At 48.6% G+C, this 23,371-nt stretch overlaps 1 protein-coding gene across 1 annotated transcript in view; it reads left to right on the top strand.

Annotated features, from left to right (window-relative positions):
* The window catches only part of Ccdc180 (coiled-coil domain containing 180), a 60,987-nt gene that overhangs the window by 17,675 nt on the left and 19,941 nt on the right, over window positions 1-23,371 (top strand). The window contains exons 12-26 of the mRNA XM_048420515.3: window positions 1,051-1,139; window positions 1,757-1,879; window positions 3,749-3,922; window positions 5,494-5,609; window positions 6,652-6,778; window positions 7,765-7,804; window positions 7,925-8,508; window positions 9,223-9,449; window positions 10,171-10,346; window positions 12,776-12,956; window positions 13,860-14,006; window positions 18,598-18,742; window positions 18,911-19,027; window positions 21,037-21,135; window positions 22,781-22,900. Coding sequence (XP_048276472.1) covers window positions 1,051-1,139; window positions 1,757-1,879; window positions 3,749-3,922; window positions 5,494-5,609; window positions 6,652-6,778; window positions 7,765-7,804; window positions 7,925-8,508; window positions 9,223-9,449; window positions 10,171-10,346; window positions 12,776-12,956; window positions 13,860-14,006; window positions 18,598-18,742; window positions 18,911-19,027; window positions 21,037-21,135; window positions 22,781-22,900 — 2,465 coding nt within the window. The remainder of the gene's footprint in view (window positions 1-1,050; window positions 1,140-1,756; window positions 1,880-3,748; window positions 3,923-5,493; window positions 5,610-6,651; window positions 6,779-7,764; window positions 7,805-7,924; window positions 8,509-9,222; window positions 9,450-10,170; window positions 10,347-12,775; window positions 12,957-13,859; window positions 14,007-18,597; window positions 18,743-18,910; window positions 19,028-21,036; window positions 21,136-22,780; window positions 22,901-23,371) is intronic.

Below are 23,371 nucleotides of genomic sequence, written 5' to 3'. Positions count from 1 at the left end.
AGTCTCTGCTTAACTCTCAGGATGGGCACAATGGCCATGTACTGAGAATCTTACAGTTGGAGGTATAGGATTAAGGCCCAATCCTGCTGCATCCTGATGCATGACCATGGGGGAAGGCAAGGCATCTCATGGCCTCAGTGTCCTCCTCTGTCGAGATCTGAACAGGACTGATCATGGTCCCTACCTTGTGAATTAATGTCTATTCAGCTCAGTCCCTGGCTCCCATTGAGAAGGCTGAGCCATAAGTGGTAACTGTTGAGAACAGTCCACAGTAAGAGTGTTAGCTCACAGCCCACAGCCCAGCTGCCTGGCTTGGAGATACGTTCAGGACGTGGTCATCCTCATGGGTCTCCTCGCCCTCTCTGGCTGTCTGCTCACTACAGCAGAAATGGTGTGGCACAAAGCTGGAAATATTGGCTCAACCATTTTTGTAGGAAAAAAAAAGTGTGCCAAGCCTTACTTTAGAGAATGCAACCATTTTCCTATCCCTGAGGCTCGCCACAGCCCAGTGAGGCCAGTGGCCGTGCACTGAGCACTCTTGTCGCACTGAATGGCTGCAAGCAAGATGGTGGGAGCCTGTGGTAGGGACTCCACCCATCACAGCAGCCCAGGGAGTGGAGACGGAACTTGAGCCGGGGCAAGGCTGAAAATTTAAAAAGCCCACCACCTGCTTCTGTCAGAGAGGTGTCACCTCCTGAAGGTTCCAAAGCCTTTCAAAATAGTGCCACCAGCTGGCAAACACGTGTCCAAAACCGGAGCGTGCGGTGTACATTTCAAGTGCAAAATGCTCACATATACCATTGTCTTTGTGTCCCAGAAGACCCCCCTCCCCCCCAAGCCTGAAGCTTCGGCTAGAGATGAGCTCCTCCTATGAGGTCATCCTCTTGGGGTGCTAGGAACTTTCTGAGAAGGCAGATACCAGCCCCTACCTTCAAGCAATCTTTGCAGTAGAAGCTCTTTGCTGAGGGACAGCGTCTCTCTTTCAAACGTTCCCCTTCCTCTTGGGAGAGTGTCTGACCTTTGACCTGTTTCATTTTCCTGCCCCTGGAGACACCTACCACATGGACTGCATGACTCTGATCCGCTTCCTATATGAGAAGATCTGGCAGGAGTGCCTGGCCCATGTGCAGGATTGTAAGGTAGGGCTCCCTTTCTACAGGCCTGGAAAGAGGAGCTGTGTTCTGGACCTGATACCCCTTCTCTCCCAGCCTTCTCTGCCTGCCCCTTACCCATCATTCTCGATTGAGGCTTTTCTTCCTTCCTGTGAGGCACCAGGTGCTCACTGACCATTGGGCGTTCAGGTTCCTTCTATCTGGCTGACCCTGGGCAGGATAAAGTGGTGTGTTTTTTCTCATCCTGTCCAGGACAGTGGCAGATTTTTCTGGAATCTGGGAAATAGTTTGTCAAACAGCCCCTCCCTGCCTGCTTGGTAAAAGTGGCTAAATGAAAAGCCTAGGTGTTTTGAAAAGTTCTGAGCCCCGCGAGCCTACTTCCTACCCTCAGAGAGTGCCTCCTATTCTCCAGACACCTCGGAGAATAGGAGCCATCTCTGTTCTGCACCTACCCATCCAGGAGCAGAACCAAAGGGAGTCAGTGAGCTGCTTGCAGCCCTGCGGGGGCCCTGAAGCAGCTCGGTGATACCCGAGGCTTCCACAGCCCGGCTCTGCCTTGCTCTCCTCCCACCCTGCAGAAGCAGCTCGGTGATACCCGAGGCTTCCACAGCCTGGCTCTGCCTTGCTCTCCTCCCACCCTGCAGAAGCAGCTGCTGGACTGGAAAGCTTTCTCTGAAGCAGAAGCAGAGAGCCTGGTGAATCCAGCCTTCTTCCTGGTGGTGGGGGAGTTCCAGAGCAAGGTGGAGAAGAAGCTGGAGTCCCTGGATGTATGTACAGGGTGCTGGGGACCCTTGAGGTGGGGCACATCTCTGGAGTACTACACTGTAAATCCTACAAGTCTAGGGTGTCCTTGTGTGTCCATTCTCCTGGCCCTCACCAGTGGCTTCCTTCACAGGCCTCCTGTACTAACCACACCGGATCATCCCCTGGGTCCTAGAAACCACCCTGACATCACGGCTGCTCAGGCTTGTGAAAGTCATTTAGGCCAGGAGCGCATACAAGAGCCACTGCTGGGCCTTGTGTTAAAGGCTGGGGAAGGCAAGGAACTCTCAGCCCCAAGAGATTTGTGCTTCAAAGTCAGCACACCTTTTCTGTGAAGGGCCAGGTAGCTTGTGCTAGGCTCTGTGGGACACCGGTGTCTGTCACCCCTTGTCACATCTATCAACCTAAACAATGTAGAAACAAAGTGTATGGATGTGTTCCCATACTTTTATTAGAGGCCAGGATTTGAAGTTTGCTTAATTTTCATATTATTTTTTTCCTGCTACTTTTTATTTGTTTTAACACCATTCAAAAATTGGAGAATCTGTGCTTAATTCACACAGTCAAACAAAAATAGATGGAGGGCCGAATTTACCCAGCAGTCTAGTTTACCAGTCTCTGTCCCAGATGAGGGCATACAACCCTTGCATTCTGTTTCTTCTATGTGTGCTGTAGTCCATCAAACACAGGTCCCCACGTCTGCTAAGAAAGCTCTCTGCCAATGGACTCTCTCCACTCCTAACATGTAGGGATTTTCAAAAGGTCTTAGATGTATTATTTTAGGTATGAATGCTTTGCCTGCAGGCATGTACGTACAGCATGTATGTGCCCGGTGCCTGATGAAGGCATCGGAGAACTAAGAACTATGAATGGTTGCGAGCCAACATGTGGCTGCTGGGAGCCTAACCCAGGTCTTCTGAAAGAGGGCCGAGTGCTCTTAACCACTGAGCCATCTTTCCAGTCCCTTACACACAGCTTTTAAAAGGTGAAGTCGTATGTGAGATGTTTTTAAAGATGTATTTATTTATTATGTATACAGTATTCTGCCTACATTTATCCTATAGGCCAGTAGAGGGTATCAGATCTCATTACAGACGGTTGTGAGCCATCATGTGGTTGCTGGGAATTGAACTCAGGACCTCTGGAAGAACAGTCAGTGCTTTTAACCTCTGAGCCACCTCTCCAGCCCCGTATATGAGATTTTAACAGCAGGTGCGGAATTGGACCCAGATGCTAAGAGACAGACTGTTGCAGGGAACGATGCCAAGACTGAGGTGGTCCAGTCCTGCTACCCCATGCAGGGAAGACCGGGTGCCTGTCTTCGTTAGGATTTCTATTTCTAAAACAGCGCGATCAAATCAACTCAGGGAACAAAGGGTCAAGTTTGTTTACACTTCCACATTGCAGTCCATCACTGAAAGAAATGAGCAGAAGCTCAGGCAGGTTGGGAACCTGGAGACTGGAGCTGGAACAGAGGCGGCGAGGGAGCACGGCTTACTGGCTTGCTCCTAAAGACCAGCTTAGCTTGCTCTCTTATATAGTGCAGCACCACCTGCCCAGGGCTCAGCTGCACCATCAACAATGGTCTAGTCCTGCCCACATCAATTGTTGTTAAGAAAATGTCCAGCAGCCTTACCTATGGGCCAATCTTCTGGAGGCGTTATCTCAGTTGAGAGAGAGTCTCATTTCCCAGCTGACTATAACATGTGTCAAGGTGACACAAAACTAACCAACACAGAGCCTACAGCTGACTTTGGGGGATGGTGCTCAGGTAGTAACTTCTCTGTTTGAAGACACAGGGCCCTGTGGACAGGCTATCCTTGGGGCCTGGGCTAGCCTGCCCTCCAGGTAACCTCTGTGTTATACTGCGGCAGAGTTCCTTCGAAGCCTTGAACAAGCAGACGGAATTGCAGAGCCTGGACCTCTTTAGGTACTTCCAGGAGGCTGTGAGGTTGTGGGAGGGGCACCAGAGTGTTCTGTTGTCCCAAGAGTTGGAGCTGGAGAAGAGGATAGAGCAGCATCGACAGAAGCACCACCAGGAGAACCAGGTGCCCAAAGCCTGGGATTGTGTGGGAGATGTGGGCTGGACCCACACTGTGAGACGGAGGGGTGGAGAGGGGAGGGAGAGAGGGACCTGTGTCAGAGATGTGGGCTGGACCCAGACTGCAGGGCCATGTGGGAGATGTGGGCTGGACTCAGACCATAGCTGCCAGCTTTCAGAATAAAAAAAAAAACTGAACAAAAGCACCATAAACAAAAATGAACTGAAGATAGATCCTAGACTCAATGTAAAACTCTTAAATTACAAAATGTGTGTGAATGGAGGTACCCAGGCTTGCCCTGATCTTGTGGGAAGATGGGAGTAGCAAGAAGAATCTTAAACTAGGCAGAGCTTTGTGATGGGTTTCGTGACTCATGCCTGTCCCCTAAGAGTGTGCACAAGAAGGAGAGACAGAAAGACAGACTGGCTGAATGGGGAGTAACCTGGGTGGTTAGAATAACATGGGGCTGGTGGGGTGATTTAGCAGGCAGAGACACTTGCATGCAGGCCTAATGACCTGAGTGCAATCCCTGGTTCCCACAAAGAGTCAGGAGAGGCTTCCAAGGACCTCTGTCCTCTGACTTCATGTGCAGATGCCTGAAAACACACACACACACACACACACACACACACTCACACTCAGAGGCATGCTCGCACATGTGCCTGCATGAACTCGTGTGCACACACATACACTTGAGAGAAAAACAAAAGAAAGAATTAAGTCAATAAATAAGATAAAATGAATAAGATGATCAAAGTATAATTTCATGAGCCATGGCTGACTGCTGGGCAAAGAGAATGAATTCTTTTTTTCCCCATGATGTTGAAAGATGAAAGCAATGTGACAAACCTCACAAGGACTACATGTGATGGACAGGTGCACTGCCCCCACAGTGAACTCCTGAATTATTAATATGCAGTTGTTCAAAGAGGGGGAATGCAGACCTTGCTGGGAAGTTAAGCCTAATAGAAGACCATGGTGGCTCTTTTATAAAAAGTTTCTCAGGAGAAACTGGCTAGACTCCCGCTTCCAACATGACAAATAAGGTTGGTTCAGTATGAGGAAGTGGCAGCGTGGGCCGGTGGCTTCAAAGCTCTCAAGCTGGTCAGTTCTAAGCTCCCTTAGTCTATGGGGGAGTCGCTGACAGCAATGCCTGTCACATCCTGAGCTCACAAAGCATCTCCCTCTTGAGATCATATGCCTTCTGAAGTCCCGGTTGTGAAGGTTGCTAACTTGCCTATGTGGTCTGATAAAGTGAGGTATAGGTAGCCTTTCAGGGAACTGGCTCCAAGTTGTCACTTACCGATGCCTCAGGAATGTGTAGTACAAGCTTGACTGTAGGGCCACGGCACTAGAGAAATATCCTTGAAGTGATTTCTCTGAGCTGGGTCCTTGGGGAGGTAGATGGTGTCAAAAGAACCTACCAGGGACAGAGAAGAGCCTGCAAGTATGTGCTGGAGAGAGCGAGGGTGGTCACAGACCCCTCCTCACAGGCCTGAACCTCAGCTCTGGAGATGTGGGATCTGCATGTCACTAACATTCGTCTGTGCTTCTCTTGGCTCGGGAATGGCTGCCAGACCCAAGAGGTTAACCTCGATAAGCTTCTAGACCAACTGAGACAGCAAAGCCAAGAAGAGACGCTGAAGGCACACATGGAAAAGGCCAGGAATTTTCTGAAGAACATGAAGTCCAGGTAGGCTGCCCAGACCTCAGAAGACAGGAAGTGATAGCCCAGATTCATAGTCAAGGGAACACCAGCTAGCGCAGGAGACCAGAGCTGTGGTCAACACGCTCAGATAAAAGCCTCGTCCTCCACACTGGAGAACATTAACAATCCTTTGCTCCTTGCTCAGGAACCCACAGAATTTCCCAGGGAGAACTGGGGCAAGTTTGTAGAGAGAAACGTCAAGGCCAAGAACCTGGGCTCCCCTTTTAAAATATAAACATGTATACTCTTTGTTAAAGGGACAGGAAGTCAACTTCTGCACAAAGAGCTGTCCCCCTCACTCCTACCCAGCCGTTCCTTTGAATGAGTATGCACGTTTACATACACAGATACATACATACCAATATAGTGTTTTAAAAATAAGGATGAACTATATAATGCAAGTTATTCTGTAATTACAGATCTACTTCAATTCTAAGTGAGCATGTAGAATTTACTACTACAATTACTTATAGGATACTTGATCATATGTTGCCATCTCGTGATTAGCTTTTCCCATTGGCCTGGGTTCTTCATACAGAATTACTAACAGTTCTCTGTGAACTGCATTGTACTTCCATGTCTCTGCACAGCTGATTCCGTAGGGATCAGTCACAGAAATAGACTCGCCTTCCGCCTGATTGCTGCACACAGACCTGGGAGTTTATCTTTGGGCACCTAAGTAAGCTCCTGAACCTTGTTTACTTTGCCAGAGAAACCGATAACATTTCTGAGCCGGGTGATGTTCGAGGGCTTTGATGGGACAGTGCAGATTAAGTTCGAGGAGGACAGAGTTAGGACCGTGGACAGGAAAAGCGAGCCCACATTACAAACGAGAAACTCCCCAGATTCTCGACAAAGAGCTCGTACTCCTTGTCTGGTCAGGAAGATATTGCAGTCACTCGAGGATGGCTTCTGTGCAGGGCACAGCCCCCCAGCAGCTCTCTGCAATGCTAGCTGCCAGATGGAGGCCTGGGGCACGGCTCCAGCGAGGGTCCCCCGCAGAATTCCCCATCGTCTTCACTCCCAGGTATGAATGTTTTCACCTCCTCCTGACCAAGGAAGTGATGGAGTACCCAGGGTTCATCCTGAAAGAACTCAACTGCTACAGCTTCACCCTCAGCCGACACTTCTTCATTCGTGAAATCTTTGAACAGGTATCAAGGACAGATGGTATACCCCTGGCCACTCAATAAGCATGAAAGGGGAGAGGATGGCTTCCTGTCTGATCTGCCCACAGTGGGCAGCAGCCTTCCCCAGGCAGGGTATTTTAAACTATTTGGAAGTCATCCTTAATTCTGCAAGGCAGGAATCCATGTCAGGGTGTCAAGGATAAAGAGACTGAATGAAGATCTTCTCTTCTCAGCTTTAAAGGGATAAGGGGCTAGGTAGATTTCTCAGCAGATAAAGTGCTTGCTGGGCAAGTGTGAAAATCTGAGTTCAAATTCCGAGAACCCACATAAAGCCAGGCACAGTAGCCCACGCCTGTAGCTCCAGTGCTTCTATGGGGAGATGGGAGTCAGAGACAGGAGGATTCCCAAGAGCTCAGAAGCCAGCTAGCCTGACATAGACTACAGTGAGCAATTAAGGAGACTCTGTCTTGATGTGAAAGGTGAAGACTGACACCCAAGGTTGCTCTCACTGATCCCCCATCTCTCTCTCTCATACACACACACACACACACACACACACAATGATTTTTTTCCATCCCTGATATCTACCACCGGCACATAATTCTGCTAAAGTTAAGCCGAGATCCATCCACTCTTCCCTCAGATGCTCCTCACCAGCTCTACCCCATCCAAACCAACTCACCCAGGATCGTGTTCCTCGGGCTCATTCTGTCTGCCCTTCCTGGACACCAGTGCAGCCGGTCCACCCTCCTGCTCTAGTTCACCTCTGAGACTGTCAGAAGGAGCCCTGATTCTGTTGCCTACTGTTTACCATGAGGGTGTGTTAGTCTGCTGGGAATTAAGAAAAAAAAAGTTTGCCTGGACTGAGGCCATACTGGTTGCCCCGGTGAATGAAGCTGGTCACGGCCCACATCAGAGCCTTTTTACCTAAAGAGTCATGAGGCTTTAGAAGCAGTGCTCTGGAGAAAGGCTTTGCTGGCCCCACAGTGACTTGTGTTTTTTCCTTGTAGAATTTGGCTGGGGAAGTGACTTTCAAATTCAGGCAACCAGGTAACACAACCTGAGCCTGGGTCTCCCTGCCATCGTTCCAGTACCTCTGTGGATGGGAGGGGGGCAGTCCAGGCAACACTAGTCGTTGTCTGCTTACCCTTTAATATTGCTCACCAACAGAAACCCACGAAAAGCACTTCATACAGAAATTAAGCAAACTGAAGAAAAAACGAAGGGCAAGAGTGGCAATACGCAAAACTGAAGAAAGCATAGGCCAAGACGCGGGTTCCCAGAAGCTAGCTGAAGAGATGGAAGGAACGGGTGAAGAAACAGAACCCATCATGGCTGAAGAGGTACTGAGCCAGCGCAACAAGTTCCCACAGAGCGGCAGGATGGAGGAGCCCAAAGAGGAGTTTACCCAAGAACCCGAAGAGATGCGGAGCATGAAAGAGACTTTCTCAGAGACCTCCCAGGAACCAGAAAACATGAAGTTTCAAGAAGAGAGGGAGGGGATAGAGGTAGAAGAAGAGGAGGAGGAAGAGGAGGAGAAGGAAGAGGAACAAAAAGAGGAGGAGGAGAAGGAAGAAGAGGAGGAAATGAAAGAGGAGAAGGAAGAGGAGGAAGAGGGGGAGGAAGAGGAGGAAGAGGGGGAGGAAGAGGAAGAAGAGGAGGAGATGAAAGACGAAGAGGAAGAGGAGGAGGACTATGACGACATGAATGAAGATATGATAGAGTTTTATCAAGACAGCCTTCTTCTGGATCAGGTAAGCCAGCCATTGGTCCATTGCTGGGGATGAAGGACGTCTGCTGTGCTCATCCTATGCACGCCATTCGGATGAGCTGGGGTCCCTACAGCCCAGTCTCTACAGACGTCCAGATAAAGAGCTACCAGAGTATTTATTCCAATGGGAATCAGGACACTCCCATTTGAGGGCTGGCAAGTTGCTCATTTTAATAAACCTTGTCTTTAAAACACATCCAAATGCAGAGAACCATATTCTGTGGTTTGCAGAATTCTATGGTAGCAGAATGGCAAAAGATGCACTTCCTGTATTGCTGTGGAAAAACTGGTACATAGAACTTTATATAGATATGTATATATAAAATTACAAACTCAAATGTTCACGCACATGTTGAGAAAAGAGGATTGGAGGCCACAGGAACAAATGACAAGTGGTAAGGAGCGTGCCATCACCACTCAGTCTCAGCCAATGGTAAGTCACGTTGGTGCTGCTTCAAAGGAAATGGGGAACGAGATTTAGATGTGAAACTTCTCCATTTTAAAACCACTGAGGAGGTAGCTCAGGGATTCAGTGCTTGCAGGCAAACAGTCCTGGGGTCATCTCTGTAAGCAAAGAAGAATTAGTAAAAGCGCTCCATGGGGAAGGAGGAGGCGGGGGCGAGGGGAGCTCCTGTCGGCTGTTAGGAGCACACACACATCAGCTGACACCGAGTTTCGTGTCTCCTTCTCTGGATAGGCCGAAGGCAAGGAAGAGTGCCTGGAGGAGATGGTCTATGAAGAAATGGAGTTTTTCACAACTGCGAGTGGAAACACTTACTTTGCCTTCCTGTCCGTAGAAGATGAAGAAAAGATTCACACAAAGCCCCATTCCTACCATGCTGTGCTCTTTCAGGACCCCTTCAGCACCAAGTACATAGAACAAGTGACAATTCCCCACAAGCTCATCGTGAAGGTTAAGAAAGGGTGAGTGGGAAACGGTGGCAGTCACGCTCTCTTCCTCTGAACTTTCCACACACCCTGACAGAACGAAAGATTCGCTTTTGCTAGAGGATTAAAAGCTTCCATAACTGAGGGAGGCCAGTGGTGAGACACACCCTAGGAAATAGCAAATGTCCCAGAATGCTCCACAGACATGGTTATCCTTGAAGCGTGTGACCCCTGCACCCTTCCCAGGGTGCTCTGTTGGTCTGGGCTGGTCATAGAAATACTTTCTCCAAGACATCTGCTTCTGGCTTCTAATTCCTAGTACATCCATGGCTTTAAAGTTTTTTTTTATTTTTGAAAGATTTATTTATTCTATGTGTATGAGTGTTTGCCTGTATGTATGCATATATGTATCATGTATGTTCAGTGCCTGTGGAGGACAGAAGAGGGTACCAGAACCCCAAAAACTGGAGTCACCCATACTTTGGCTGTTCATTATTTTCTGGCTGCTGGGAACCAAACCAAGGCACACTACAACAGCAGCAAGTACTCTTAACTACCGAACCATCTCTCCAGCACCTTAGATTTTTTTTCTTTTTCTTTTTAAATTCTACAGATACAAGCCAAAGGCATTCTGTATCTTGTGTGGCATTTTGTACTGTCAATATAGAAATGAGCGCTTTGGGTCTTAGTATGACAGATCTCTTACCAGTCTTTTATTGCTGCCAGAGATGACTGGCCCTTGCTCACTTCTCCCCAGGCTTCGAGCTGGCTTCTTTGAACATCTGGAGAAGTGGTTTGACCAATGTGCCCTCAATGCTCGCATCATTGTGGCTGCCAAGGTTGACGAGCTGGATTCGGAACTGGAGCTCCGTCTGCACCTGCACAAGCCGAGACTCCAGCACGTGGAGAAGGATATTCACAATGTCAGAGCAGGTTGGCGCCATCCTGGGAAGGTCCGCCTTGTCCCCAGGCATCCCCTGCAGGGTCTGCAGTCCCATGGGCTCATCCTTTTTTTCCTTTTTAACTGCTTCAGTTCACCCCGTGGTGGTCATCACGCTTGGCAGGTGTGCCCAGAACCAGCACATAGGATTTTAAAATCTTCCTCCCTCCCTTCTTTTCTCCTTTCCTTCCTCTTCTCCCCCTCTCCTCTCTCTCCTTCCTTTCCTTTCTTCCTTCTTGAAACAAGATCTCCAATTGGCAGTGTAGGCTGGCCTGGAACTCATCATGCATCTCAAACACATGCATCTGAAGCTAGCCTAGACTTGTGGGAATCTCCCTGTCTCACCCTCATGGGTGTTCCCCACCCCTTCCTTTCTCTTCCAGCCTCTCTTCCTTTGTGGAGTGTCAGGGGCAAAAGGAAGGCTGTTGTCCTGTCGTAGCTCTAGGATGTCAGGTCTTCTCACACACCTGTCAGGAGCACACCTGTACGGTGAATGTTCCAGCAGCAAGACCACTGCTTAGAAACCAGAGCTCTCGGGTTCACTTGCTCTGGCTCTGCGCCTCTGAACAGATTATCTGGGGGCTCCTACGGTCCCTACGCCTCGACAGGAGAGGGTATTGAAGTGGTACAGGAATCTTAAGTGGCTGCTCTGAGATATGGCGCCCCCAAGTGGAAGCCGTTATTTTCACCTAAGCATTGGTCTCGGGAAGACAGAGCTTTTCTTCTTTCGGTAGGAAGCTCCATTAATGGCGAGGGGCACACGATTTTGGTCAGATTCTTATGTGGCCCCTGATGGTATTTCCCTTGAATCCATGGCCATTTAAGGCTCTCTTGGAGCCTCCCCACGAGCCCATCCGAACTCCCATGGCCTGGAGCAGCGGCCATGGCAGGCCTGGAGATCTGCAGTCCTGAGTTCTGTCTGGAAAATGCACCTAGGGATGAAAAGGACTGCCCCGAAGCTCAGTTGCTTTTGCTGCCTTGGCTTCCCAAACCAATGCTCAGCTTGGAAACTCAGACCACAACAATGAAGTCACAGCTACACACTGTTTTTAAATTTAAAAAAAAAAAAAGTCAATTATCAGCCGGGCACACACCTTTAATCTATGAGTTTGAGGCTAGCCTGGTTTACAGAGTGAGTTGCAGGACAGCCAGGGCTACACAGAGAAACCTGTCGTGAAAAAATTAATTATGATACAGAATAATGGGTTTCATGATGGCATTTTTCTCATCCATGTATATATGTGTGTCATTGTACTTTGCCCATATTCATCCCCCATTACTGTCTTTTGTTCCTATTTATGCTCCTGTTGGCCCTTCCATCCTCAAAATATTCCCCTTCTTGTTTCATGTCATTCATAGATGATAGATAGATAGGTAGGTAGATAGATAGATGGAAAGATAGCTGTTCATTCATATACTGTCTAGAGTACACATATGAGAGAAAATGTGTACTATTTAGCTTCCAGAGATAGGTTTGCTTTGCTTAACATAATCTCCTGCTCTGCCCATTTACTTGAAAAATCACATAATTTCGTCCTCCTTGATGGCTGAATAGAATCTCTTTATAACTATACACTACAGTGCAGGAAGCCACTTGCTGTCGATGTCCACGGAGGCTGTCTTCGCTACTGTGGATAGCGATGAAATAGGCATGGTGTCCGAGTGTCTCTGGTTTGCTGACACCACTTGTCAATCACTCCATGCTGTAGCACACACAGATGGGGGGTGTGGGGTTCTTTACTTGCCACGAAGGCCTATAAGGGGCTCTGGAAACCTGCTCCTTTTACATTCTACTTCACCTTGGAGCCAGCCATAATTTGGGCTATTGGACATATTAGTTATTTTTGGTTTTGTTTGTTTGTTTGTTTGTTTTTTGTTTTTCGAGACAGAGTTTCTCTGTAGCTTTCGAGCCTGTCCTGTCCTGGAACTAGCTCTTTGTAGACTAGACTGGCCTCAAACTCACAGAGATCCATCTGCCTCTGCCTCCCGAGTGCTGGAATTAAAGGCGTGCGCCACTACCACCTGGCATTAGTCATTGTTGTAAAGGGACAGATCAAGACTTCCCAGCTCTGTACTTGTAGAGGTTCCACCACTGAGATCTCAATGCTCTCCAAACACCTCCAACCTTTCTCTGCTCCCTGGAACTCTCTGTTATCCCTAGTTTTTCCTCTCAGCAGTTGGAGGGCTCCACCAGCAGGGAGTACAGGCCCATAGCCCCTTTGCAGGGTGGCTGCTCTTTGGTCTCCCCAGGGTCCCAGTCCAGATCCAGATCCACACTGGAGAGGGCAACTAGGGCGTGATAAGGGTCCTCGCCCAACAAGAGTGGTTCCTGCCTTGGTCTGGCCTAGGAGATGCAACAGGTGGCCCCATTCCAAGGAAGGAATGGCCGCAGAGGGTAGCAGCTCTTCTTCTCCTCCTGCAGCTGAGCTCCTGCTCCACCAGGAGAGGCTGGATAACCACTGTGCAGGCGTCGTTGAGACTCTGAAGAAAGAGAAGCAGATGTTCTGTCAATTCCAGGAAGAGCAAGCCGTGCGGAGCAAAAACTTCCGCCGCAAGATCTATGACATGGAGCACATCTTCTTGAACGCCACCAAGAGCCAGAAGTAAGGGGTGGGAGTGTCTCCTTCTCAGGCCTGGCTCTGGAAACCCAGCTCCTTCTGGTGAAGGGGCTGAAGGCTTTAGGGGGCCCGCTTGTCAGCTTCCCTTTTCATCAAAGCCACAGAACCAGACTCCATGGGTAACATTTGCTGTGTGTAAGGCCATGGGTGCATAGCCTTGGAGGGAAGAGGTTCATACACATAGTCCAGGTGCAAGGGTGCAGATGCTGTGCTCAGAAATGTCCATGTTGGGGCAGCCAGAAGGCTTCCTGCAGGAGGGCATTTCCAATGAACCCAGGGGCGCCTGCCGAAACTTAGGGCAGAGCCATCTGCAGGGCAGAGAGAGCAAGAAGCTCCAGCAAGGCCACCCAGAGATGGAAGACAGGGACCCCATTCAGGTGACAGGAAGGACCATGCAGGTATCTCTCTCTGCAGCAGTCAAACATAGGGGCAGCCGGTTTGGGCAACCTTTGTGGCAGGAAAGTAACTTTTGGTTCAGGAGAGCACAGGTCAGGGTACTCCTCTGCTGGGGAGTCAGATGGTCTGCTGGTGGGAGAACCAGGACTCAGTAGAGACTGGGACTCCTGTGCTAATTTGCTGACAATGCCTTTTTACTTTTTTATTTGGTGGGAGGAGGTACCTCACTAAATTGTCCAGATAGTCCTTGAGCTCACTGTCACACTGGCTAGCCTTGAACTTCTGACTCAGCCCCGTGAGTGCCGGGATGATAGGCTTGTTCCACCACGCCTGTCTTTCAATCTCCTTCCCAGTGTTTTCTTTCCTGGCCAGAGGAGTTGGGCAGTGAATCTGACAATGCCCAGGATTCCCGCCAGGCTCAGGGCACACCCAGCCCTTTCGTGCATCCCAGGCTGGTCATTCACTACACCCACGTCTCCCCTGTCCCCACAGGCTGGTTAGTCTCACCAAAATACTGCACCGGGAGCTGCTTAGCTATGTGGATGTCATCCAGGTGTCCCTGCGAAGCTTCCGGCAGTACCTAGAAGAGAGTTTGGGCAAACTCCGCTATACCAACATTGACTTTGTCAAGCGCTGCAGGTGGGAACCCATGTATATTTTATGTCTCTATGAGCCACCAGCGTTTATTCTTGGGAGGTGGCCATGTTTCCCTCTTAACTTACTTTTAACCACCTTTCTACTGGCATTCAGTGGTATTAAGTGCAAAGAGCTGTCCACCAGCACTGGCATGAGAATTTTCCAGAATCACAGACCAAAAATCTGTGTCATAAGCATTCGCTCTTCAGTCTCCTTCCCATGCCCCTGCCATCACCATTTTACTTCCAATCTCTATGAAATTTACTGTTCACGCTCAGTCTTCAAGGGATCGTCTATAATCACCTCTGTCAAATCTCAGAAAACATTACAGAAGGGATGGAAGCTTTGGGTGGAGAGTGGTGTTGCTAAAAGACGTGTTCCGGATATGACATGACCGTTGTACCCTTGAACTCACTGAGCTGAGGCTACCCCCTCCACACACACACAAGGAAGACCTGCACAAGGCTGGGTCCGTTGGACATTTCATCCCGTTCTGGGGATGGACTAACAAAGCCCCTTTCATGGGGGACCACTGACGGTCAGTGGTTTCTAGGGGAAAGGTGTCCCCTTCTTTAGTGAAGTAGACACTGATGAGTTACCCATGATTCTGTAAGTAAACTCCCTGCAGCCCCTGCACCTCCATGTTCATACAAGCAACCCCAATCAAACCCGGTGAGTCACACAAATGCAAAAGCTAAGACAGTAGGAGCAAGGCTTGTTGAAAAATAGGGGGGTGAAGAGGGATGAGAGGGCCATGGGGATTAATAGAATTGGGATTTGTTTACAGGTAAGAAGCTCTCAGAGAATAAATAAAAAAGAAGTTAGCTGTCCCAGGCACTGCCTATAGAGGGGACCATGCATTTGGCCTTCACTGGTGCATTCCATTTGCATATACCCTCTTAGAGGCTGGTTCATTCTTCCCTTTTAAAACTGAGCCATGCTCCGTTGTGCTGAGTTGCACACCACAGTTTATTTTTCCACCCGCCTATTGATGAGTATGTGGCTGTTTACACCTTTGAGTGTTAGTGACTGTGGCACAAGGGACATTGTAGATGCCTGCTTGGGCCCTGCTTTCCAGTCTGTTGGACCTGGTCCCAGACAGGGAACAGCTCTGTCACGTGGTGGTCCTGTCCTTTATCTGTTGAGGAGTCATTTTTAGATTCTATTTTCTAAAGTAACTTCCATTTTGCGTTCCCACTAGCCAGGCGTAGGAGTTCTGGTTTCCCTGAATCCTCCCATCACTTACTATGAATTTCTTTTGAAATTGCAGTGGGTGTGGGGCAGTGTCAGAGGATGGTTTTAGTTTGCCTCCTGCTAGTAACTAATGTTGGTGGTTTTCGGTGTGCTCACTGACCCTTCTTTCCTTTTGCCTTTTCCCACCATCTTTGCTCATTCCTGCCTGAATATAATACCAGAGTTAGCGTTTTACACTTGTAACAAGCTATACTTGACCCATTTTTTAATGCATATGAGTGTTTTGTCTGTGTGTTTATATGTGTATCACTTTGTGCATGCTGTATCGTAGCTTTGTTGTCGGCCACCAGCTCCCAAATAACAACAGGGAGATTTCTTATTAATTATGAAAGCTCGGCTTTAGCTTAGGCTTGTCCCAATAGCTCCTATAACTTAAGTTAGCCAATTTATATCAATCTACATTTTGCCTCGTGACTTTTTACCTTTCATTCTGTATGTCCGACTCCCTCCAAGTCCCTTTGGTGTCTCACATGAGCATGCCTAGATTCATCGGCTACTTCCGTTCTTGCTGCCCGGAAATCCCGCCTATACCTTCTGCCTAGATATTGACCATTCAGCTCTTTATTAAAACCAATCACAGTAATAATTTCACACAGTGTGCCGATATCCCACAACACCTGATGCCCTTGGAAGTCAGAAGAGGACATCAGATCTCCTAGAACTGGAGCTGCATATTGTTGTGAGACACCTCATGGGTGCTGGGAACCGAACCCAGGTCCTCCACAAGGGCAGCCGTGCTCTTAACTGCTGAGTCATCTCTCCTTCTCTAGCTCCTGTGGATTCATTTTTTTAGAAAGGCTTGTATGATTTTGAAATTTGAAAAATTTGAAGATCGTTTGAGAAATCTTTTATTCATTTAGCATAAATAAACGTGGAAGTGAGAAATAGTTAGAAGTAGACATCCCGGGGGTGGGGGGGCGGAGAAAGTGCTTTCTACACGTTCAGCAGACATTGCTGCCTTGTTCTGAGTAGAATCCTACTAATGTGTGTTAATTATTTTACCTGTCATGGTAACAAAATGCCTGACAAAGGTGACCTAAGGAAAGAAGGGTTTGCTCTGGCCCATGGTCTGAGGACGACGTGGCAGGAGCATGGGGCAGCCGGCTACTTTGCCTTCCCAGTCAGAACACAGAAGGAAGCGACTGCTCATACTCACCAGGCTTCCTCCCTTTATAGTCTTTGGTTTTTATTCAGTCCAGGACCCAGATGGTTCTGCCCACAGCTAGGGCGAGTCTTCCCTCCTCAGTTAACCTCTGGAAAAGCCCTTGCAGACGTGTCCAGTGCTGTGTCCCTTGACAGTCCAGATGCCCTGAGGCTCACAGTGAAGGCTAGACATTGCCCTAGGTAACAGTTTCCACCTCTGCCTGCGGGTCATCGTGTGTACCATCCATGGCAGCGTCTGCAAGGCTTACATCTGTCTTACACATTACTCGGGCACATCTGTCCTGCGCATGCCTGCATCACTTTCATCCAGGTTAGCTCCATTCTAGCTGATTCGTTCACATATCCTCCATCTGTAACCATAACACCTGCTCAACCTAGTCCATGGGGCCTTGAGCTGGCTCAGCAGATAGAGTCACTTGTGTGCAAGTCCCAAGACCCGAGTCTGGTCCCGGGATTCCACAAGGTAGCAGAAGAGAACTGGCTCCTAAGATGGTCCTCCAACCATACATGCATTGTAGCATGTGAGTGCGTGCACACACACACACACACACACACACGCACACACACACACACACACACTTCATAAATAAAAATGTAAAAGCTATTCCTTGAGGTTTAAAACTTAACTGTTACAATTTTCTTTTCTAGTTACATCTGTTGTTTTCCCAAATTGACTGCTTCCTGCTTATATTCCAAACTTCCCTTTCTGCTAATTTTCTGTTAGTTACTTGTTGCTATGGTAAAATACCTGGCAGAAGCAACTTGAGGGGAGGTAAATGTTGTTTTACACTTACAACGGGTTATAGTCCACCATAGCAAGGAGGCATGGCATTGGGAGCATGGGGTGACTGGTCACATTGCTCTGTCATCAGAAAGCAGAGCCCTCTTTTATTTCTTTAAACAGCTTACATTTGGTTGTTTTGTAACTTGTGTCAGATAGTTGTAACAGCTCTTGTGCTCTGTTCTCTGTTGCCTTTTGGCTCTAATTTTTGGTGTCTTACTTGCTTGTGATTTTTCTTTTCACCAGAAATCACTTGTATCTCTTGGCTTTTATCTGCAGCGTCTCTCTTTGAGGCCTGGACTCACATGGCATTCCTTCAGAGAGTCGGTATTTGTTTTTACTGGACCACGTAGGGCAATACCTACTCGGGACCAATTAAAATTCTCTGCTTGAGGCTTTGTTTCATTTTGTCATTCCGGAGAACACATATTCAGTTAACAAAATCTCAGATTAGAAAGAACTTCCTTTCCTCCTGGCCCTGGGGTCTCAGTATCCTGGGACCTGGTGAGGTTCATGTATCACTCAATCTCACACTGAAAGTACCATCCTGAGGATCCAGTTTCATGCTGGCCTTTCCCCGGTGCAGTCATGGAGGCTCAGCATGGAAGTGTCCAGGTCAAAGTCAGCGTTGGTACTACCCACATCCCAAAAGGACCCTCTAGTTTCACTTCCTCAAGAGACTGCAGACTTCTCATTCTTAGGTGTGATGTGGGAAGTCCTTCTGTACATGTGTTGCTTTTATTGGTTAATAAATAAAGAATCTGTTTTGGCCTGTGACAGGATAGACTAGAGCTAGGCAGGGAGAACTAAACTGAATGCTGGGAAAAAGAAGGCGGAGTCAGAGAGAGATACCATGTAGCCGCCATAGGGGAAAGGTGCCAGCTGCCAGCTGGAACCTTGCCAGTAGGCCACAAGTTTCATGGTAAAATATAAAATAATGGAAATGGGTTAATTCTAGATGTAAGAGCTAGCTAGTAATATGCTTAAGTGATTGGCCAAGTAGTGATTCAAATAATATAGTTTCTGGGTGATTATTTTGAAAGTCTGGATGGCCAAGAACAAACAAACAGCCTCCACCAACATAGGTGGGCTCCTTTATTCACTCCTTCAGTCAGTCAGTCAGTCAGTGGTGCTGGGAATTGAACCCCAAGCCTCCTGCCTGTTAGACAGGCATGCTACCCCTGAGCTGCATACTTATCTTGCCTTTCTGGAGTTTGTGCAGCATCTCATTTGTTTCAGCCAATCTGTCAGGGAACCCAACCTGATGCACTAGCAAACTGGCCATCCCACTGCCCCTGCCTTTGCATAACCTGCATCTATTTTCCCAGCATCTGCCTTGGGACGTGCAGTGTTCAGTTTGACTGGTGGCTTTGCTTCTCCTCCATTGTTCTTCAGATTGTTCTCAGAGGGGGGCAACTTTTCCCCTGAAGAAATTGAATTACTGGGCCATCGATTGGAGAAGGAGGCTACCCGGATCGAGTGCGTTGAAAGTTTAATCATGATTCAGATGGAGAAAATGGAGACGGAGTACCTGGACCAGGTAGGGGCCCCCTGTCCTCCTCCCAGACAGCCTCCAGGACTGCATGCCAGAGGCTGTCACCTCTGAAGAAAGGATACACCTGGGCCCCAGCCATATTAAAGCTCCCCCTTCCAAGGTCTGGTGTTCCAGATCAAGTTCCCCCGGTTTCCTTCTCATCTTTCCTTCTAGGCCAATGATGTCATCAACAAATTTGAGAGTAAATTCCATAACCTGTCTTCAGACCTGATTTTCGTAGAGAAAATCCAACGGCTGATGACAAACCTGCAAGTGAACATCAAGTGTCAGGTAGGTCAGGTCCACCCTCAGTCTAATGGACATCCATCACACGCACCTGCAGTGTGGGGTCTGTCCTGGGGTGCTTCACCCAGGAAGACAAATAACTCTCAGCGATCCTACCCATTTACAGAGTTACTGCATTCCACAATCACCAACTGATTTGGTTTAGCACTGTTTGTCCCTATAAGAACTGGATGGACTGCTTTTGTATCCATTTTAGAGATAAGAAAACTGAGGCAAGGGCTGGGGGGAGAGCTCAGTCCTTAAAGTGCTTGCTTCACAGTAAGATCTGAGGTCAGTCCCCAGAACCCACATCTAAAAAGCCGGGCATGGTTTACATGCTAGCAATTCCAGTGTTGGGAAAGAGAGACAGGCAGATGCCCGGGGCTTGCTGACTGGTCAAGGCTAGACCACCTGGTGAGCTCCAGGTCAATGAGAGACCCTGTGTGGACAAAACTAATGGGAGCTGATGGGTTATTAAATAATAATAAAACAAAAGGAGGACATGAAGTTGGGGTGCTAAGGATTTGGGAGAAAATCTGGGAATAGATAGGATTGGGGTGAATATCGTGAAAACATATTATATAAAATTCTCAAAGAATTAATAAAAATATTTAAAACAAGCCAGGTGGTGGTGGCGCACACCTTTATCCCAGCACTCCTGAATCTCTAGGCCAGCACACATTGAAGGAGCAGAGTCTGAGGACCTCCTGGGGTGGGATCAGCCACACTGTCTCCTGAGACTGGGAGACCTTCCAACGAAGGAAGTGTTTGCTGAGGCCTCAAGCTCTGAGCCTGGACTCAGTCACAGCCACCTGCTCCTGTCCCTCAAGGAAACTTCTTTACCCATCTGGGAACTGGGAATCATACAGAGCCCAGAGGCCAGAGGCCATGGTCACCCTGCCCTGTTCAAGGGACACATTCCTTAGTGTACCTCCAACCAGCAAGGGAAGACTCCTTCCCTGAGCTGCTCGCAGACTGCAGGGGTTGCATTCTCTTAAGGTCTTAAGCGGAATGCATTTGCCCTGGGGACAGCATTCGACACGCAGATGAAACACAAAGTGATAGTCATCTGTGGCTCTGTGACAGAGTCACACTCCCTTGGCCACCCACCAGAGCCATCTTCCCAGACTCCACAGCCACAAGGTCTGTTTAAGATGCCGACTTAGTATTGATTCTACATGTGAAAAGATGGAAATCTATTCAGGCTGGCATATGATTTACATGACTTTATAAGCAGTGCATTCATTATCTTATGTGTGGGAGTGTACATGTGATGCACATATGTGAGTGTGTGTGCACGCATGCACAGAGGCCAGAGTAGATGTTGGTACCTTTCTGTCATTCTCCTCCTTACCATAGTCTTGAGAGAGTGGCTAACACTGAGCCAGCTCACTGCTTTAGCAAGACTGGGTGGCCAGAGCGCTCTCCGGAGCCAGCTCCACATCCTGAGGTCACAAGCACAAATGGCTATGTCCGGCTTTCTGTGTGGGTACAGAGGATTCAAACTCAGTTCCTTTAGGGAGCAGGGCAAGCACTCCGCCACTGAGCTGCTTCTCCAGGCTTCTGCATACTCTGTAAAGATTACCCTTTGAGCAGCCTTCCTGTCATGGCTGGGTTGTCAGGGTATTTTTGGTTTTGTTTTTGAGTCTTCTTTCGGCATGATGCCTGTTCAGGACTGTGAGAAGCACCCTTGTCCGGGACACCGCCTGTGCCCTCGGGTGTCCTGAAAGCTGGAACACTGTGACAGAGTGTCGGTGTTCCAAAGTTCTGAATGCCTCCTGGTGGCGCTTGCATACTTAACCACACTCTGTGGCATTAATTTCATTTAACCCCTACCTATTTAATACAGAAATAAATCTTTTAAACTTGTGTTGATCTACTTTCCAATATGACGATATACTTTCTCACTGTATTTTTTTTCAGTGTTCAATCAATTTCTTATATATCTTGAAGAACAATTGCCTGTTCTTGATATCTATTCAGAAAACAGAATCTCAAAACTCCTGGTTTTCCAGGTGGCAAAGTCGAATTCACAAGCCGAAGGACTGAATTCTTCCCTGGAACAGCTTCAACACAAGATACAAGCCTGTAGAGACCACCGGGGAGACAAGGGCGTGAGTGCATCCCAGATTCTGAATGCGCCAGTCAAGAATGGCAAAGTTGGTGTAGACTTGCATTTGGGTACCAGAGTTCTCCAGCACAGAAAGGGGTGGGGTTTCTCTGAGCCTTGCTGGCTAACTTTTGTGTTAATGGGAGGCAGAAAGAAAAATGCAACCAACCCCCCCCCCCCGCCCACACACACACACACACACACACACCAGCCTCCGGTGAGCATGCAGCGGTTAGTGAGGGACTGGATTTGGGGACCCTACTCCCCCCTGCAAACCATCAGCCCCTCCCCTCTCTGTACTGAGAGCTCAGCCCCAGTGAGAAAAGCAGGAATTCCATGCTCCTCTTCATCAAAGACATAAACTGAATTTTCATGTCTAACCTGTGAAAAGTTGGAATTGCCACAGAGCTCAGCAGGACCGTGTTGATGAATGTCTCTGGCTCCCCCAAGGCAAGCAGAACAGGTCTCTGGGTGTGTGCATACTTGGGTTTTGGCCATGAGTGCCTGACTGCACCCTGATCCATACATATGTGCCCTGGTCCTACGAGGTATCTCCCAGAGCTGGGTATCTGGCCTGCAAGTCCGAGAGAAACGCTTCCTGCCCCATTTCTCTCATGTCAGCTCTGGGTGTGTCCCGATCAATGTGGACCCCGAGAGGACATTTTTTTTTTCTATCTTCTTTGCAAATTTTTGTATGGTATGGCACATGATTATGGAGAAAAGTTCCCACAGGGCATCAGGTGCAGAATGAATGTCCCTCTGGAGACAGAGACACCCTCAGTCCCATTGTTTGCCTTCACAGAGTTTCCTACATACCCGTTGAGTAAATCACGCTGAAGAGAGGTTGTGTAGATAGAAGGTGGTTCCTACATTTTGTCCATCACTCTTCTGGTCTCCCTTTCCTGGTGTCAAGGGACAGACTAGCCCTAACCGTCCAGAAGAGCGACATTTTAGACTCATTTTTTTCCTCTTCCAAGCTCCACCCGTTCTTTCATATTGGGTGGATGTCGGGAGCCTGGGTAGGTAGACCTACCCAGGCTCCCGACCAGGTGGGGAGAGGGTGAGCTGGGCGTCCCATTCCTGTGTTGATGTAGGAGCCCGGTTTATAGTCCGCAGAACAGTGATAAGGAAGGAGACAATGGTAAAGTCTTGGATGCATAGTGGTGATAAAGATGGTCCAGGGTGCATGCCTGGGCCTGTAGGGTGCCGCTGAGGGGAGTGCTGAGAGACGGGAAAGTCAGCCTTTCTGTACAACTGTCCACCCTCCTGCCAACTGGACCAAATGTACCCTTTAAACACAATTTTAACATTAGAGGAGACACTGGGAGTGTTCATATCCCCATCTTATAGATGAAGAAACCGAGTCAGGCAGTCCTGAGTCACTTGTCTATAGCTGAACCTACAAGATCAGGAACAGAACTCCCCCATCAGTGAAGGATCTGCCACTTTAGGACAGCTGCCCAAGAGAACCAGGCAGCGACATCCCCACCCCCACCCTCTGATGCACATATTCCTCCAGGACCATTTCCTATAAGAGAGGGGGGACTTGGAAGAACCAAACATTGCCCTTCCTGGATAAGCCCCTGTCCCTGCGCTTCTGGTGACCCTGCCTGTTTTCTGGGCGCTCCCTCCCTCTGAATTCCCATTAGATGGCGAACACAGATGACCTCCTTGCCTTTGTCCGATCCTGGAAGGAAAAACTGAGCCAGAGGATTAAGTACCTCAACTGCAGCCTGGATGTGGTGTCCATTACCCAGGAGGTCTTCACGGTAAGGAGCACGGACAGATCTGGGAAAGGGTAGAGAAGTTGTAGTCCGGGCTCCCAGGAGACACCACGAGATCTAGTACCGCGGAAGAGGAGAGGAGATGCCCAGGCTTCATCAGGCCTGGTTAGGGAAGAAGGACTCACTGTGGAGTCAAATCTCAGCTGAGGTCCCCTGTGGGCCTGGCTCCTTACACTTGTCTTTTAGGAGACTCCTCACATTCTTGGTACCACCGCTCTCTCCCAAGGTTCTCAAGTTGGCCAGTGCATGTGGCCTCAGCCACGTCCATCCACCTCATCCTCCGCCTCCCATCTGCCATGAGCAGCCACATCCTCCATCGCCAACAAGACCCCAATGTCTCTTCCTCTGACTACTAAATCCTCTCGCACACTCGATGCCCAGTCCCTGTACAGCAGCAAAGGCCCAAATAACTTTGTCATTCTCCTGCCTTCCGTGTCAAAGTCAAACCCTTCAGCC

The sequence above is a fragment of the Myodes glareolus genome, chromosome 16, assembly GCF_982192425.1.
Source record: "Myodes glareolus chromosome 16, mMyoGla1.1, whole genome shotgun sequence".
Taxonomy (NCBI): Eukaryota; Metazoa; Chordata; class Mammalia; order Rodentia; family Cricetidae; genus Myodes; species Myodes glareolus.
The sequence above is the reverse complement of the archived record's forward strand: the minus strand, read 5'-3'. Positions and strand labels throughout refer to the sequence as shown.